At 41.8% G+C, this 17200-nt stretch overlaps 1 protein-coding gene across 1 annotated transcript in view; it reads right to left on the bottom strand.

The window, feature by feature from the left end:
- The window catches only part of NFX1 (nuclear transcription factor, X-box binding 1), a 572380-nt gene that overhangs the window by 17546 nt on the left and 537634 nt on the right, over positions 1-17200 (bottom strand). The window contains 1 exon segment of the mRNA XM_029589884.1: positions 2247-2313. Within this exon segment, the coding sequence (XP_029445744.1) occupies positions 2247-2313 (67 nt within the window).

Genomic DNA, 17200 nt, shown 5'->3' on the forward strand with positions numbered 1-17200 from the left:
CTGTACAAACTACATATGTTGCCCTTGCTGGCTTTCATGTGCTGATGTTCTGTGGCTACAGCGCTCTTTTCAACGGTTCTTGTGGGTGGGGAGGAGAGCTCGGCTGAAATACTCAGTACTGGTACACTCTAAGGAAACTGGGGGATTGGGCATGCCTGATATTCGTCTGTATAATGCGTCGTGTCAACTTCGCTTTGTGGGTGAGTGGCTCTTGGACCAATATTCCTACTGTGAGGATAATTTGCTTATTAGTATGGTGGCTCCCTGGTCTCCAGTATACCTTGTTCAAGCTGACACAGTAACCTATAGTGCTTTGAACATACCTAAAGAACTTCTGCAACCTTGTCGAAAGGCGTGGAGGTGGCTTCGTCAGCAGGAGGGACTCAACGGCCTGACATCACTACTTATGCCGCTTCTGGGAAATAAAAAATTCCTGCCTGGCTTGGAGAGTTGGGCAATCTTTCAAGGTTGGCTCCAAAAAGGACTGCCATTTATATTCCACTTTTATATTTTGGATACTCCGGTGATACGGGACTTTGCTTCTCTGGCCCGGGATTACACGCTTCCACCAAGAAATTTCTTCGCTTACCTACAGACTCGCCACTATCTTCAGTCGTTTAAGTGGCAGCGGAAGAGTTTCGACGAGAGTCCAGTTTTGCCCAACGTTTCTTTGATACAGCTTTTCATCAAAACTCTATAAGGGGCTGGAGTGTCGTGGGGCGGAAATGCAGGGACCCACGGCATGTCCGTAGCCTGGCCAGTTATTGGACTGAGGTCTGGGGGCAGACTATTTCTTCTACCGACTCAGTTCCTGCTTCCAACTGTTATCGCACTCCGTCCCAGATCTCACCCTGAGGGAGCTTCAATTTCGGATCTTACATCACGTCATATGTGATGATGTTTGTCGTTACCGAATGGGACGTTTGTCATCGCCCCAGTGTGTTAAGTGTAATGGCGCACTTGGCACGTTGGCTCACAGGTTGTATCAGTGCCAGACTCTCCAGACATTTTGGGATAATGTCCTTGCTCACGTAGCCTGCTGTATTACTTCCACTATTTCAAGGTCAGGCAGATTGCTGTTGTCTGGGCTGCGAGGTAATATGTCTTTTTATACTGCAGCTGCTGATCGATTCGGTCACACCGTAATATTGTTAGCGTGCCGGACAATATTGGCCTCTTGGATAGACCCCACGACACAACCTACTATGCAAGCCTGGTACTATAGACTGGCGTCCACCATGCAACTGGAGCGTCTAAATGCTCTTTCAACAGGACGCACTTCGCCCACCTCATATGTGGCCTATTGGGCAGCTTGTTTTGCATTACTCCCTTTGGATATACAAACTCAACTTTTAAGTACTGGATATAGTACCGCATGGACCTGAATGTGTCATCTCTTTTGAATAATTGTGTGTTTGAATATTCAGTTTATTCGTTACTTGTTCACAATGCATCATTCCCTGGGGAAAGGGGGGGAGGAATTATAGGGGGGCTGTATGGATGAATGCTTGTGTGTGACAAGGATGGATGGCAGGAGGGATGTATGAGGGGAGATGTATACAAATTGGAAAAGGGGAACGTGAATGCAGTTGCAGCGCATGCATTGTCTTTCTTTTAGTCCAACTGTTTTTTGGGTTTTTTTGTAATAAGTCGATGTTTGATACAGGCTCAGGGCTAAGATTGGTTATCTTGTCTTGCGGCTGCTGTAGTTGTCATTCTGCGTTCTCAAAAAAAAATGATTTTGAAAAAAAAATAAAAAATCAAATAGTGCAGTTTTAAAAGCCATATTGATGCTGGAGACATTTTTGTTGATTCTTTAAAAAGGTATCACAACCTAAAAGAATTCTGTTTTAAAATAAAGAAAAGCTTTCTTTACAATAAGAAAGGCATGCACTCAACAAATTTTAAGAAGGTATCTATATGGTGTCAAAACTTCACCATTTTCTTCAGTTAATTCTTACACTGGTTCAATAGATGAGATCACATTCTGCAAAGAACCCAATTTTCTCCAGGACCCACACAGCTACTAGAACATTATTTACAATACAGATATTTAGTGATTATCTTTGATTTATAGTTAATGAAAACATGGATGAATATATCTAGACCCAAATTAGAAGAGCCCTAGAACATTCACAAGATGGCTGAATGAAATGGATGTAGGTTGTTTCAGACCAATTGCTTTGGTTACTACAACTTTTTATTAGGTTACACTGTGAGTTGATTTATACACACTGACTACTTACCTTATTTACAGCTTCTACAAGTGTTTTGATTTCTCTCTCAATTTCAGCGACAAACTTTAAATCTTTCCTGAAATTACAAAAGAAGCCACAATTCACTTTGTAAAGCTCGAAGCAATTGCAGCTTTAAACCACAACTCATGCAGCACATTAGCTATTTTCTAAGGAAATGATGAAAATAAAATTTGAAGCTACACAAACAATGCTTTCTGCAACCATCAGAATAAATTAGCCATAACGCATGGGTAATGTCATCTGACAGTGCTGACAGACCCAGCTCTCAGAGCGCAGATAAATTCTGAGTATGTGCGAGTTCCCTCAAATGGATATTGCCTCATGAAACCCTAGTCTCTTTCAAAGCTTAAGGTTTAATTAGATAATCAACTCTCCAGGTGGGCAGGCAGGAATTGGGTGTGATAGATTTACTTTGCTGTCTATGGAGAACCTTGTTTATAGGTAAGCAAACCTGCCTTCTCTGTTAACAAGGGCATAAATCAGCCATAATGCTTGGGGAGTCCCAAGCTAGGTGCTGCACTGCAGAACAATTACTATCAGGCAGCCTGGATCTCACTAGTAGAGAGTGGACTATTGGTTAAACAGGCTATGCAGAACTGTGTCCCCAAAGTTACTGTCCCACCGGGATATGTCCAGAAAGTAATGGGACGTGAAGGTGTGAACAGATGACCAAGTAGCAGCTTTGCATATATCTTATTTATTTATTTATTTAGTAACTTTTATATACCGGCATTAGAGAGGCACATCATGCCGGTTCACATAATAACAAAAGCGAAGAAAGTACATTATAACAGGAATAATAGTAGGGTCAAAGCGAAAGTAAAGGCAGGAAATAGGGGGATATAAACTAGTAAACAAGTGAAAAAAAACCTGATAAATAAGTACTAAAACATCTAATAATTACAAGCTCTAACAAAAAAAAAAAAGGCAACTTCCATCTTCAATGGATGTGGTCCTGAAATGAGGTCCTGAAGTCACCATGGCTCTCATTTGATGAGCTTGGACAACTGGTACTCTGTAAACCAGCCAAACTAAGTATGTGCTCTACAGTATGCCACCCAATCAAAGTTCTTTTGGCAAATGCCCTTCCCAACTATTGGGATCAAAGGACACAAACAGTTGAGAAACTTGATGGTGAGGCAGAGTCATCTTCAAGTAATACACTAGGGCTCTCTTGCAATCTAAAGAGTTAAAATCCCATTCCCCTTTGTGGGCATGTGGTCTCGGAAAGAATGTGGTAGCATAATAGCTTGGTTAATGTGGAAAGCAGATACCACTTTTGAAGGAATTTAAAGTGAGTTCTTAGCCCCCTGTTGTAAAAAAATTGTATGGCAAATAAAGAGACAGAACCTGTACTTTGCTTACTCTCTGCACCAAAGTGACGGCAATGAGTACATTTTCCAATTAAGAAACTTCAAGTCCACTGATTTAAGAGGCTCGCAGGGAAGGTTCATGAGTTCAACCAGACCATGCTGAGGTCCCAAGGCACTAGAGGCTTACCGATTGGAGGCTTGAAATGCCACAGTTCCTTCATGAACTTTTATATTATAGGGAGGAGAGAGAGATTGGAGTTCCATCCCCTTGCTGCTATGCTGCAATGGCACTGAAATTACTTAAACAAGCTGCTATGCTGCAATGGCACTGAAATTAAACAAGCAAGTCCCTTGGACCACAGGAGAAGAGATCCAGTTGGCTGGTCTCACACCATGTAGAGAACCTCTTTCACTTGAAGCTATAAGATTTCCTGGTTGAAGGCTGAAATCAGCTCATCCTCCATCTCCCTGGAAATGAGTAAGGATGAGATTACTGCACATTCAACAGCCACATCAAAAGAGCTAGCAATAGCAGATTTGGGTGGCAGAGCCTTCCGCACTCCTGGGTGATGACAGACAGCTCCCAAGTGAACTGACAGATGGAGGAATGTGTACTACACTTGCTGTGGCTAAGCCTGGGGTATGAGGATCTCACTTTTGCCTTGTTTTCAAGCATCTTTTTGATAATTCTGGCAATAAGAGGGACTGCAGAGTACAAATTTATTTATATACTGTCTAGCCCAAGGGCCCTCTGCCTAGCCCATGCTCTCCAAAAATGGAAAGCAGAGTTGCTTACCTGTAACAGGTGTTCTCCCAGGACAGCAGGATGTAGTCCTTACATGTGGGTGACATCACTGGACGGAGCCCTATCATGGAAAACTTTTCGGCAAAGTTTCTAGAACTTTTGACTGCCACACTGAGCATGCCATAATCCCTGTAGCCAAAGGGGTTTTCCTTCAGTCTCGTTTGTAGCAAAAGGTGCGAGCGAAAAAATAAAATAAAATGTTTTGTACCCAACTCCGCAGGGTGGCAGGTGGGTTTCGTGAGGACTACATCCTGCTGTCCTGATAGAGCACCTGTTACAGGTAAGCAACTCTGCTTTCTCCCAGGACAAGCAGGATGGTAGTCCTCACATGCGGGTGATTAGCAAGCTACAGGCTGACTCATATTTGTTTGGACCAACAACTTGTGCAACAGGCACAACTGGCGTACTGTTGGGAAAAATGAGGCAGCCTGAAAATCACAGTAGACTGGATGTGGAAGGAGTTGGGATTATACTGGAAATAAGTTCTTCAAGATGGATTGGCCAAAGGCAGTCTCTTGACATCCTTCCTTGTCCAGGCAGTAATGTGCTGCAAATGTGTGAAGAGAGTTCCATGTTGCAGCTTTACAGATCTCGGCAATCGGTACTGAACGATAGTTGCTGAAAGGGTAAGACTTGTGAGCAAGTTGGCTTTGTTTGTCCACCAGAGAAGCGATAAACATAACTGGTGGGTTACGTGAATCTGGGATGAAAGTGGGGGGCTCAGTACTCGGCACCGATATTGGAGGGGATCGCCTTGGTTTTTCGGGTGGAAAGGGTGTTAAGGGCTCCTCTACCCGTCTTCTTCGTAAGCGGCTCGATAGCCATCAAGGCCGATGTGGTGTCGGTGCCGCACCGGGAGTAGACCTACGTCGGTGCCGGTGTTGGTGCTTCCCTCGGTGCTCGGTCCAGTCTTTCTCCAGCACTGAGGTAGATGATGCCTCCAACAGACAACCTCCAACAGACATGCCTCCAACAGACAATGCCTCCAACAGACAACCTTGGTTCACCAATGAACTCAGAAAACTAAAACAAAGCTTAAGAAAGAAAGAAGCGACTTGGCGTAAAACTCCTTGTGACTTCACCATTTCATCATACAAATCCACGCTATACCAATACAAAGCCCTCACTTCAAAATCAAAAAAAGATTATTTTGCATCTAAGATTCACAACTTGGTCTTTGATTCTAAAGCCCTCTTCGCTTATGTATCCAGCCTCACTCAAACTATACCACGAGAAATCCCCAGCGACTTGGCACAATCCAAAGCTGAAGAACTTGCCCAGTTTTTCCAAAATAAAATCAACAATCTTTTAACTCAACTGCCTTCCAATACAGCTGATGCCCTCCCGACATATAATCACCCGACTTTCATAAACTCCAGCCTAAACACTTTTGAGCCCATCTCTTCCACTGAGATACAAACCATCCTGAGAAGAATGAAACCTTCGTCTCATCCTGCTGACCACATCCCCACCAAACTACTCCTATCTATTCCTGACTCAATAGCCACATCATTAACAAACATCATCAACTGCTCTCTAGCCCAAGGATCCTTCCCAGATGATCTCAAAATGGCCTCAATCTCACCACTCCTAAAGAAACCCAACCTTGACCCGAAGGACCCCAACAACTTCCGACCCATAGCTAACCTCCCATTCATCGCCAAGATCATGGAAAAACTAGTCAACTCTCAACTGTCAAACTACATCGAAGACAATAATCTCTTCTTCGCCCCACAACACGGATTCCGAAAAAACCGAGGCACAGAATCTCTCCTTATCTCTTTGACAGACCATCTCCTACTGGGCCTCGACAAAGGAAACTCATTCCTTTTGATCTTGCTAGACCTATCTGCAGCGTTCGACACGGTCAACCACGCTATCCTCCTAAACCAGTTGTCATCCATAGGAATCAGAGGCACCGTCCTTTCCTGGTTTAAAACCTCTCTCAGCAATAGAGGTTACAAAGTCAAACTCCAAAACAAGGAATCCTCAAGATTTGACTCTACCATAGGAGTCCCACAAGGTACTTCATTATCTCCGACTCTATTCAATATTTACCTTCTTCCCCTATGCCAACTTCTCACCGACCTCAATCTAAAGTTTTTTCTATACGCAGACGATATCCAAATCATCATCCCTATCAAAGACACATACTCTAATACTCTTGACTACTGGGAATCATGCCACCAAAAAATCAAACTACTCAACAGTCTACACCTCATCTTAAATTCCTCCAAGACTGAGATCCTTCTTATCTCACCTGAAAACAACACCAACAACAGTACTCTTCCCACCAATCTTCCTACCACACAAACTAGAGACCTCGGAGTGATAATAGATAACCGACTAAACTTCAAGGCACACATCAACAAAATAACCAAAGACTGTTTCTATAAACTCCAGGTCCTGAAAAGGATAAGACCTCTTTTCCACGCTCAAGACTTCAGAACGATCATCCAAGCAGTCATATTTTCGAAACTGGACTACTGCAACTCCCTATTGCTAGGTCTACCTTCATCATACTCCAAACCACTACAGATGGGTCAAAATTCAGCTGCCCGTATTCTGACAGGCGCAAGGAAAAGAGACCACATTTCACCCATCCTGAAAGAGCTTCATTGGTTACCCGTATACTTCCGCATCATGTATAAAGCCTTAACTATCACCTATAAAACTATACATCAACTCACCACTCTCGATCTCCAATTCCCTCTCCAAGTACATAATTCCACTAGACCTACCAGAGATGCATATAGAGGTTCCCTCCTGGTCCCCCCAGCGAAAACGACCAAACACATTACCGTAAGAGATCGTGCCACCTCCACAGCTGGCCCTCTACTGTGGAATTCCATTCCTACAGACCTCAGACTGGAGCCTTGCCTCCCAAATTTTAGGAAAAAACTTAAGACTTGGTTATTCAAGCAAGCCTTTCCGGACACAACTCAATGACACAATCCAATAACTCCTAAATCACCTTGCCGTTTGTTTATAACATTTATTTATTTTGTATACTACATTTAAATTGTATATTGTTTAACCATTTCTATCCTCTTTTCTATTTTTCCTACTCCAAGTTTGGCCACCTTTGTTAAATGTAACTGTACCTTCTGTCACCACAGTTCTAGTTCTTTGTTCTTAACGTTCTATGTATTTTATTGCACCCCCCATTCTATGTAAACCAGCAAGATATGTTTTCATGATTGCCGGTATATAAAACTCTAAATAAAATAAAAATAAAAATGATATAGATGCCTTAGACGGAGTCGGTGATGGATGGTCACCGCTGCCCTTGTGCTCCCGGCGAGGTTTGATGACTAATTTCTTCAATGCTCCTGCTGTGACAAAGTCCACTTTAAACAGGGTCTCCATCTTGTCGAGGTGAGCTCGTCTACCCTTCGGAGTCATCTGTGGCACAACTTGGGCAGTGAGAAACGTCGTGTGATGAGCCGAGGCACAGCCACACAGACATCTTGTGGGTCATAATTGACATGGTATGGGGGCCACTCGGACATTATTCTGAAACCTGTTGCCATAATGGCAGATGTTGAGGCCCCCAAAACGGTCGATAGGCCTGCAGACACCGAACAAAAAGTGGGAGTGGGAACTGACCAGGGACAGTGAACATTACTTACTGAGCGATGAAAAACACTATCGCGATGGGAGACCCCTATGAGGGAACTTTTTAATGAAGTAATCAAGTTTTTTCTGTGAGGAAAATTGTGTGAGAAAATTCTCACAGAGCTCCTAACCGCGAGGCAAACTGCAGCACGGAAAAAAGAGATTGAAAGGAGACCCCTGTGGCTACAGGGATTATGACATGCTGGGCTATGCTCAGTGTGACAGTCAAACGTTCTAGAAACTGACAGAAAAGTTTTCCGTGATAGGGCTCCGTCCAGTGACGTCACCCACATGTGAGGGTTTTCTATCCTGCTTGTCCTGGGAGAACAAGCCTATTCCCTCCAAGGATACTCACGAGGCTTAGAACACTGCTGAGATGATCCACCAGCTTATACTAAACACCTGGTAGGTATGCTGTTTGAAAATGCATGCTGTGATGACCAGCCCATGACCAGATTCAAAGAGCCTTCTTGCAGCAGGTATTTGAGCCCTACGCCTCAGATGTTTATACAGATCATGGCCATCTGATTATTTGGATCAAGATTCGTTTGCCCAAGAGCAGTTGAAAGCAGGTGAAAGCCCTTAACATATATTGGTTTGCGATGGAGAAGGTACAGAGAAGGGCTACCAAAATGATAAGGGGAATGGAACAGCTCCCCTATGAGGAAAGACTAAAGAGGTTAGGACTTTCAGCTTGGAGAAGAGACGACTGAGGGGGGATACGATAGAGGTGTTTAAAATCACGAGAGGTCTGGAACGGGGTAGATGTGAATCGGTTATTTACTCTTTCGGATAATAGAAAGACTAGGAGGCACTCCATGAAGTTAGCATGTGGCACATTTAAAACTAATCTGAGAAAGTTTTTTTTTTTTACTCAACACACAATTAAACTCTGGAATTTGTTGCCAGAGGATGTGGTTCGTGCAGTTAGTATAGCTGTGTTTAAAAAAGGATTGGATAAGTTCTTGGAGAAGTCCATTACCTGCTATTAATTAAATTGACTTAGAAAATAGCCACTGCTATTACTAGCAACAGTAACATGGAACAGACTTAGTTTTTGGGTACTTGCCAGGTTCTTATGGCCTGGATTGGCCACTGTTGGAAACAGGATGCTGGGCTTGATGGATCCTTGGTCTGAATCAGTATGGCATGTTCTTATAGTGATTTGCAGGTGACTTTCTGTTTGGGATTAAGTCCCTTGGGTCCATGCGACATCAGTGTGCCCTCCCCAACCTCCGATGCAGGTTTTCAGTAGAAAGGGTCATTTTGAAGTGCTGGGATGAGAATTGAGAGACGGAGCACCAGGACCTCCGAGCTTATTCACCACTGCAGAGATGCTTTATCTCAGGCGTGACTGATATCCGATGGGATAATGGCTGGAGCAGATGATCCCACTGGCATTGGAGGACCCCAATGAAGACCACAAATGAGTCAAAGGAACCACATAGCCCTGCCATAGCCAATTGACCTGGAAAGTCAGATTGACTTTGCTAACATCCGGTTCTACTGCAGAAGAAACCTTCCAAAAAGATAATAGGCTGACTACGACCATATTTAGGAAATCCACTGATTGTAAAACCTCCTTCGATTGACAGTTTCCATCCTTACTACACTGCACTGCTAATTTGCCGATTGGCCAATTTTTAGTGCTTATGCAGAATTTGTTTCAGTAAGGAGGAGTACATTATACAGGGAAAATAACTCTGCTTAAGATTCTTATGAAGGAGTTATCCTATGCAGGTAATTAAACCAGCTTTTAAGAGAGCTTTAAATGCTCACAGACAATGGGTCTTGCTGAAAAGTAATAGAGAAAAACCGCCAGATCTCTTGGTATGTGTGATTCGTTATTCCAGCAATTCCCATTAGTTAATATCAATATACAAAGACATTGGCATGTGTTACAATTACATTCCATCTTCAAGAACAACCTTTGATTGCATATATGAGAGGAAGAAATTTAAAGGATGTGTTGGTCAAATCGATGCATACTGCACAAAATAACACAGCAAGTGTGCAACCCTACGGACATAGTCCTTGCGATAACTGTACGATGTGCCCCTATCCGTTTACTCTTTCTTCATGGCAAGATCCAATTTTGGGTCGTACTTTCCAATTAAAGGGACATACTGATTGTACATAAAAAACCGTCATATACGCTACCCGCTGTCCCTGTAATCTTTTATATATTGGATGTACAAAACGGATAATTGGGATATGTCTTTCAGAGCATAAAAAGTTATCTTTCTACCAAAAAAATTGCAGATTCTACAGCGGTTCACTGTATTGAAAAATCTCATACTCTTCTGGATTTAAAAATGGTGGATTATAGAACAAATTATATCTACTGGCTGTGATTTGAATTTGAAGCATAAACAATTTCAGAGAACAATTTTGGATTTCTACCTTAAATACAGTTGCTCAGCACGGTTTAAGTGCAGAGATTGAATGGTACTCTAATTTGAAGTTTGGTTTGCTATTCATAACTTTTTCTGCTTAGTGACGACATAGAACTTTTTCAATTAAACGATTAAAAGTTTAATCTAAAAAAACAAATGAGGATAAATTCTGGAGTGCTTCCGGGGTCAGGTTAGAACCCGCAAAGCTGTTGAGCCTTATAAGTATGGTGCACATGCTGTGTTATTTGTTGTGTGCTACAGGCTAATATTCTGTTCTAATGTTCTCTTTTTATTTCAGTATTGGTTGTGTCACAAGATAATCCCCTAAAGCAAGAGCTTACCTCAAAAACGCGGCCCATGTCTGGATTGATGTGATTTTCATAGCAAAGACAAAAAAAAGAGGCAAAGGTAAGTATTGCTCACTCTTATTTTTATTATGCATACTAAATACCAACAAAATATGTTTGAACTTGGAAGATCAATGATTATTTAAAAAGCAATGAAAGTTTTTGGACAGGTAGTGCTTAGTATGATGGTCTCTCTAACTTTAAGTTAAAAATTGTTTTCCTGTACTGTCCGTGTGCTGTAAAAAAAATATACTGACACATGGCTGGACCAAGCTGGTTCTCTGCTGATGTACAAAGCAACTAAGAGTGGATTGATGCTCCTTGATCAGAGCTACCATCTCCTGCACCAAAATCTGTGAAAGGAACATCTGCATCTACTTGTACAAATTCTGCACCATGAACAGCTACACTGCCACAATCCTAGGGCTATGCATAGAACATTGGAAGGCCTTCCTGAAGGCATCCACAATGCCTCTGGATCCTTCCTGGGAGGGTGTTAGAGTGCTCTCTCTAGCACTTGTTCTGCTTCAGCACCAACTCCACCACCACTGAATAATAAGGCAGCTGGACTACACTGAAACCTGGACTCTATATTTGAAGTCAATTTTTCAGGCTACTGGAAGAGATGCCATGAGAGCCTGCCACATCCTCATTTGTGACTACTTCATGAGGTCACGAACTGGGTTCTGCAGGAGGCTGCAGAAATAAGCCCAAAACATCCCTTCTCAGATCTGCTCCTTTCTCAGAAAGATTATCATCTTTGCTAGCTTGTTAAGAAAGTGAGAATAATTGAGATCTTTTGTCGGTGCTGTATGATGTGACAAGTCCAGCAGGGGATGTGAAGAAATCCCTGTAAAGTCCTCCTCACACAACCATGGTGGGACATTTAGAGAGGAACATCAACAAAGATGAAGGAGAGTGTGGATTTCATCTTTAATGGTCCAAAGAATAAAGGATTGGTAAGAACAAAAAGTAAGCTGATCCCACCCGTTTCCCTTTCAAATCATGAAGGGACACTCTTGGAGAAGGTGAATCAGCCAAGTCAGGAAGCAGACTCACTCCAACTGCTGGTAATCCTTGAGGAGAGATACGGACCTCTTGAGTATTCTGGTGCCCTGCTGTCTGGAAAAATTTCCTCCATCTTCAACAGGAGAGGTTCCAACTTCCCTCTCTGATCAACTGGACTTAAGGAAGCAAATTCATTTTTTGCCAATTTATACAGCTGGGCACTCCTTCTGGTTGAGGAATCCTCTGTACTCAAGTGCTCCAGTCCGATGAAGCTGAAAGCACCCTGATACTCCATGCTGATGATACTCCAATGCAATACAAACACAGAGGGCAATAATATAACAGGTTCTCTAATATCCAATAATGTAAACCCCACAAAAAAACGAGAACCAAGAATGTCATCATATCAGAAAAACATATATAAACATAAAAAATGTTTATTAAGAATAATACATCCTAACTAGACATAATACTATCTAACCATTCAACCCCATTCATTCATTAAAACATCAATGAACAACATGTAGACAGCTGTAAATACAAACATTTTCCAAAGAATACACTTTTCAAAAAAGTAGTTACAGATCTCTCATTTTTAAACAAATCAAAGATGAAAAAATGGAATGTATGAAGGCTTTAAGTATTAGGAATATCTATATAATCAAAGATCCTTTAAAGCCTTCATACATTCCATTTTTTCATTTTTGATTTGTTTAAAAATGAGAGATCTGTATCTACTTTTTTGAAAAGTGTATTCTTTGGAAAATGTTTGTATTTACAACTGTCTACATGTTGTTCATTGATTGATGTTTTTAATGAATGAATGAATGGGGTTGAATGTTTAGATAGTATTGTGTCTAGTTAGGATGTATTATTCTTAATAAACATTTTTTATGTTTATATATAAGTTTTTCTGATGTGATGACATTTTTGGTTCTCGATTTTTGTGGGCGTTTACATTAGATGATACTCCAATGCCATAACAAGCACCAGTTATGCAGAGATTGTACATATTATTACTCCCTTAAACCTGTTGGGAAGGCTCTCCTTCCTCCCCTCTCGATCTGACAAAGATTGAGCAAGGTCCAGAAGCCGAAGGTGCTGGATGAGGCACCAAGAAGAGTGTGTAAGTGGCAATGCAGATCCCCTCCTGGGCCGTGTCCCTCAGTACCAAAGAAGTGTGGAGCTCTGGTCCTGGCATGCTGCATACAGAGGAAATGGGTAGTGCCCTAAATGCTGGAACATCCAGGGAAAACAAGTTGCTCAGCATCATGGGAATCTTCCATTCCAGGGAGGATCAGGAGACTTGCACTGAGGGACTTCTCTCTCCTTGCTGTCGAGTACTAGTCTGCCCTACCACAGTGCCACACTGACAGCAATTGCTTCTTTGGTGCTGAGGGATACGGTTCAGGAGGAGATCCCTCATACCTCTTACACATTCTTGGTGCCTCATACACACTTTCAGCTTCTGTGCCTTGCTCAACCTTTGACAGATCTGGGAGCTAATGCCACAGGGGAGGGGGAAGGGAGGGAGGAGAGCCTTCTTGGCAAGTTTTCAGGTGTACTAGGATGTACAATCTCTGCATAACTGGTGCTTCTTATGGCACTGGAGTCTGAAGAGGTCTTGCTCCAGGAAGTGAAGCTGCTGCACTACCAGCACTTATACTTCAGGGTCTTATCAAATGACACCTTCCACAGGGCTTCCATTTTTCAGATAAGGTACTGCTGTATCTGCAGGGACATTCAGCCACAACTGGAGCAACTGGGTACATCATGGTCTGAGCGGGTATCTGTAATGGGCATGTAACGCTCACAGCCACTCATCTTTAAATAGTTGACAACAGGTTTATTAGCCTTGGATTTCTCCATCTCTTTTTTCTTAATTTTATTATAAACTTACTAAAAAAAAAAAAAGAGAGGCTGCTGAAGAAATATAAAAAAAAACCCCAAAAAACCCAGATATGCAAACTTGCAAATCCAAAGCAAAAAAGTACAAGACCAAAAAGGTACAAGCCAAAAAACAGAGACTGGGAAGCATGCCCGTGCAGTAGCTCAGATGAAAGAAAGATTGATGAGCTTATGAGGCAGTGACTATGTGAAGAAACTCCTGCACATGCTCAGAAAGACTGAGTTTTGAGAGCAAGGTCTATATCACCCACATGGTATGGCTGATTTATGCCTGCTTGTCAATGGAGAAGGAACATTTAATTTAATTTTAAGGAAGATCTGTGAGACAGGATATGAAATCTTCTGGCTAGTGAGATTGTATAGGGAATATCAGGAAACATTTTTAAGATTACTTCCTGATCATACCTAATATTATAGTTATAAAATATGTCTCCAAAGAGGTTTGTATGCAACAGGCAACTAGAAAGACTGATCTCTCAGCAATCTGTGGTTATTTCTCCTCCTCGCATGGCATGTCTAAGTGGCTCAAAGTGGCCTGAAAGCAGAAGGGGCGCTTCCTTCGAGGCATAGCCTAAGTGCTGTTTATTGGTCAATAGGGGTCACCATACAAGCATTAATTGTATTCTCTCCCTCCCTGAGCAGGCCATCTCCACAGTATGCGCAATCATTTCGTGGTTTTCATTTCAAAGTGGACCAAATTCTCTTTCCTATCATATATTGCTACCTAAAATAAAGCTTTCTTTGCAGAATGTCTGCAACTTAAAATAACATTGGTCTACCATATCAAAGATAGAAAACTACACAATCTATAAAGTTAGAACCCATAATTTTAAAATGCAGAAATGGCAAACTAAATCCTATTTTGACTTTCTGTTAAGCAGACTACACAAAGAACTTACACAAAGAACCTTAACAGCCATGCACTCTCTAAATAAGGACCACCAACTCAGGAGCCAGAGGGGATGTTTTGCCCTCCAGCCCCCTGCTTCCATACACTGTCCCAATACTGATGTCCAAATTATGTTGCTTTTGATATTTCCAGTGTTTCCCCACCCTTCCTGATGTTTAGTTCAACAGTAAGATGAAGACTGCCACTGGACTGCCCCTTAGGAAATGACCTGGAGCTGTGGGAATATTAACCTCATGAAGTAGTAGGTGGTGCTGTAGTTGAGTTTATTATGTATCTGTGAGAGAGAGTATGTCATGTGTTTTATGTTCTTTTTAAGAGGAGAATATTTGATATGTTTAAATTTTAAGGGACGCAGCTAGTTTATTCTCTAGTGAGTGTGGATTGTAACCATGCTGCTGAGTGAGAGATTTCTGTATGATTGTACTTTTTGCTGTATTTCATGTTTACTTAGCTGTAAACCACTTTAGGTCAATTCCTGAGAAAGGCAGTTTACAAATATGAATGAAAATAGATACAGATCTGAAGTTCTATGATGAAGTTATGCTAAGAGCACATGTGAGTGACAATACATTGTCTTGCTAAACGTTAACATATCTTATAGTCATACTATCACAAATTTAAAACTTGTTTTGATTGTTTCTCAATTTACAGGATAAAGCAAAATAAGCACAATTTGATAACTGATTCTCCAGAAGAGATTCTAAAACACTATTACCCAATCTCAATATAATTGAAATGGCATTATACAATAGTGGTTAGAATGTAAAGCCAGGGATAAACAAAGTGTAGCCATAGTGGTTCCCAAACTGTCCAGGACTAGATCTGCAACTCTACTGTGAGTTTAGCCCTGAGAGAAGAGGCAGAAGTGATGCTGCTATGGCTGCTGGTGTAAAGAATTGGAGGAGCACTGCTGTGGCTTGGTAGGTTCAATCATGCTGGGCCACTGATGCGAGGAGTTGGAGGGCACCATCATGACCCAGTAGGGACACCATCATGACAAGTAGTGCTGCTTTACGCATGGCTGTGACCATTCCGCTGGACTGGCAAGGGTAGGAGGAACAGTATTGCAGTGGCAGGGAAAAAATGCCAAATTAAGGGGTTAAAGAGGGGATAGGCAGGAGAGAATGGGAGGGAGATGGGAGAAAGAGGAGGAAATGGAGAAAGTGAGATAGTGAGTGGGTGAGGGCAAAAGGGTAAGAAAAAGGGAGATGAATCAATAAGAAAGAATGTAGGGGAGAGGGTAACAAATCAAAAAGTGATGGCAGAGGAAAGAGGTGGAGATAAGCAATATGGATGAGAAAAAAGTAACAGATGAATGGGGGGGGGGGGGGGAGGAGAAGAAAAGGTAACATGGAAAGAAGAACAATTAAAAGGAGTAAGACGACAAACAATGAACATAAGAACATAATATTTGCCATACTAGGTGAGACCATAGGTCCATCAAGCCCAGTATCCTGTTTCTAACAGTGGCCAATACAGTTCACAAGTACCTGGCAGGATCCCAAAATGTTAATAGATTCCATGCTGCTTATCCCAGGGATAAGCAGTGGATTTCCCCAAGTCCACCTTAATAATGGTTTATGGAATTTTCTTTCAGGAATTTGTCCAAGCCTTTTTTAAACTCAGCTACAAGATCAGCTTGTACTAGATCTTCCAGCAACAAATCGCAGAGCTTAATTATGCATTGAATAAAAACATTTTTTCCTATTTATATTAAATGTATTAACTAGTAAGAACATAAAAACATGCCTTACTGGGTCAGACCAAGGGTCCATCAAGCCCAGCATCCTGTTTCCAACAGTGGCCAATCCAGGCCATAAGAACCTGGCAAGTACCCAAAAACTAAGTCTATTCCATGTTACCGTTGCTAGTAATAACGATGGTTATTATCCAAGTCAACTTAATATCAGATAATGGACTTCTCCTCCAAGAACATATCCAGTCCTTTTTTAAACACAGCTATACTAACTGCACTAACCACATTTTGTGGCAACAAATTCCAGAGTTTAATTGTGCGTTGAATGAAAAAGAACTTTCTCTGATTAGTTTTAAATGTGCCACATGCTAACTTCATGGAGTGCCCCCTAGTCTTTCTATTATCCGAAAGAGTAAAAAACCGATTCACATCTACCCGTTCTAGACCTGTCATGATTTTAAACACCTCTATCATATCCCCCCCTCAGCCGTCTCTTCTCCAAGCTGAAAAGTCCTAACTTCAAAAGTCTTTCCTCATAGGGGAGCTGTTCCATTCCCCTTATCATTTTGGTTGCCCTTCTCTGTACCTTCTCCATCGCAATTATATCTTTTTTGAGATGCGGTGACCAGAATTGTACACACTATTCAAGGTGCGGTCTCACCATGGAGCGATACAGAGGCATTATGACATTTTCCGATTTATTCACCATTCCCTTTCTAATAATTCCCAACATTCTGTTTGCTTTTTTGACTGCTGCAGCACACTGAACTGATGATTTCAATGTGTTATCCACTATGATGCCTAGATCTCTTTCTTGGGTAGTAGCACCTAATATGGAACCTAACATTGTGTAACTATAGCATGGGTTATTTTTCCCTATATGCATCACCTTGCACTTGTCCACATTAAATTTCATCTGCCATTTTGATGCCCAATTTTCC

This window comes from Rhinatrema bivittatum, chromosome 2, assembly GCF_901001135.1.
Source record: "Rhinatrema bivittatum chromosome 2, aRhiBiv1.1, whole genome shotgun sequence".
NCBI classification, from domain to species: domain Eukaryota; kingdom Metazoa; phylum Chordata; class Amphibia; order Gymnophiona; family Rhinatrematidae; genus Rhinatrema; species Rhinatrema bivittatum.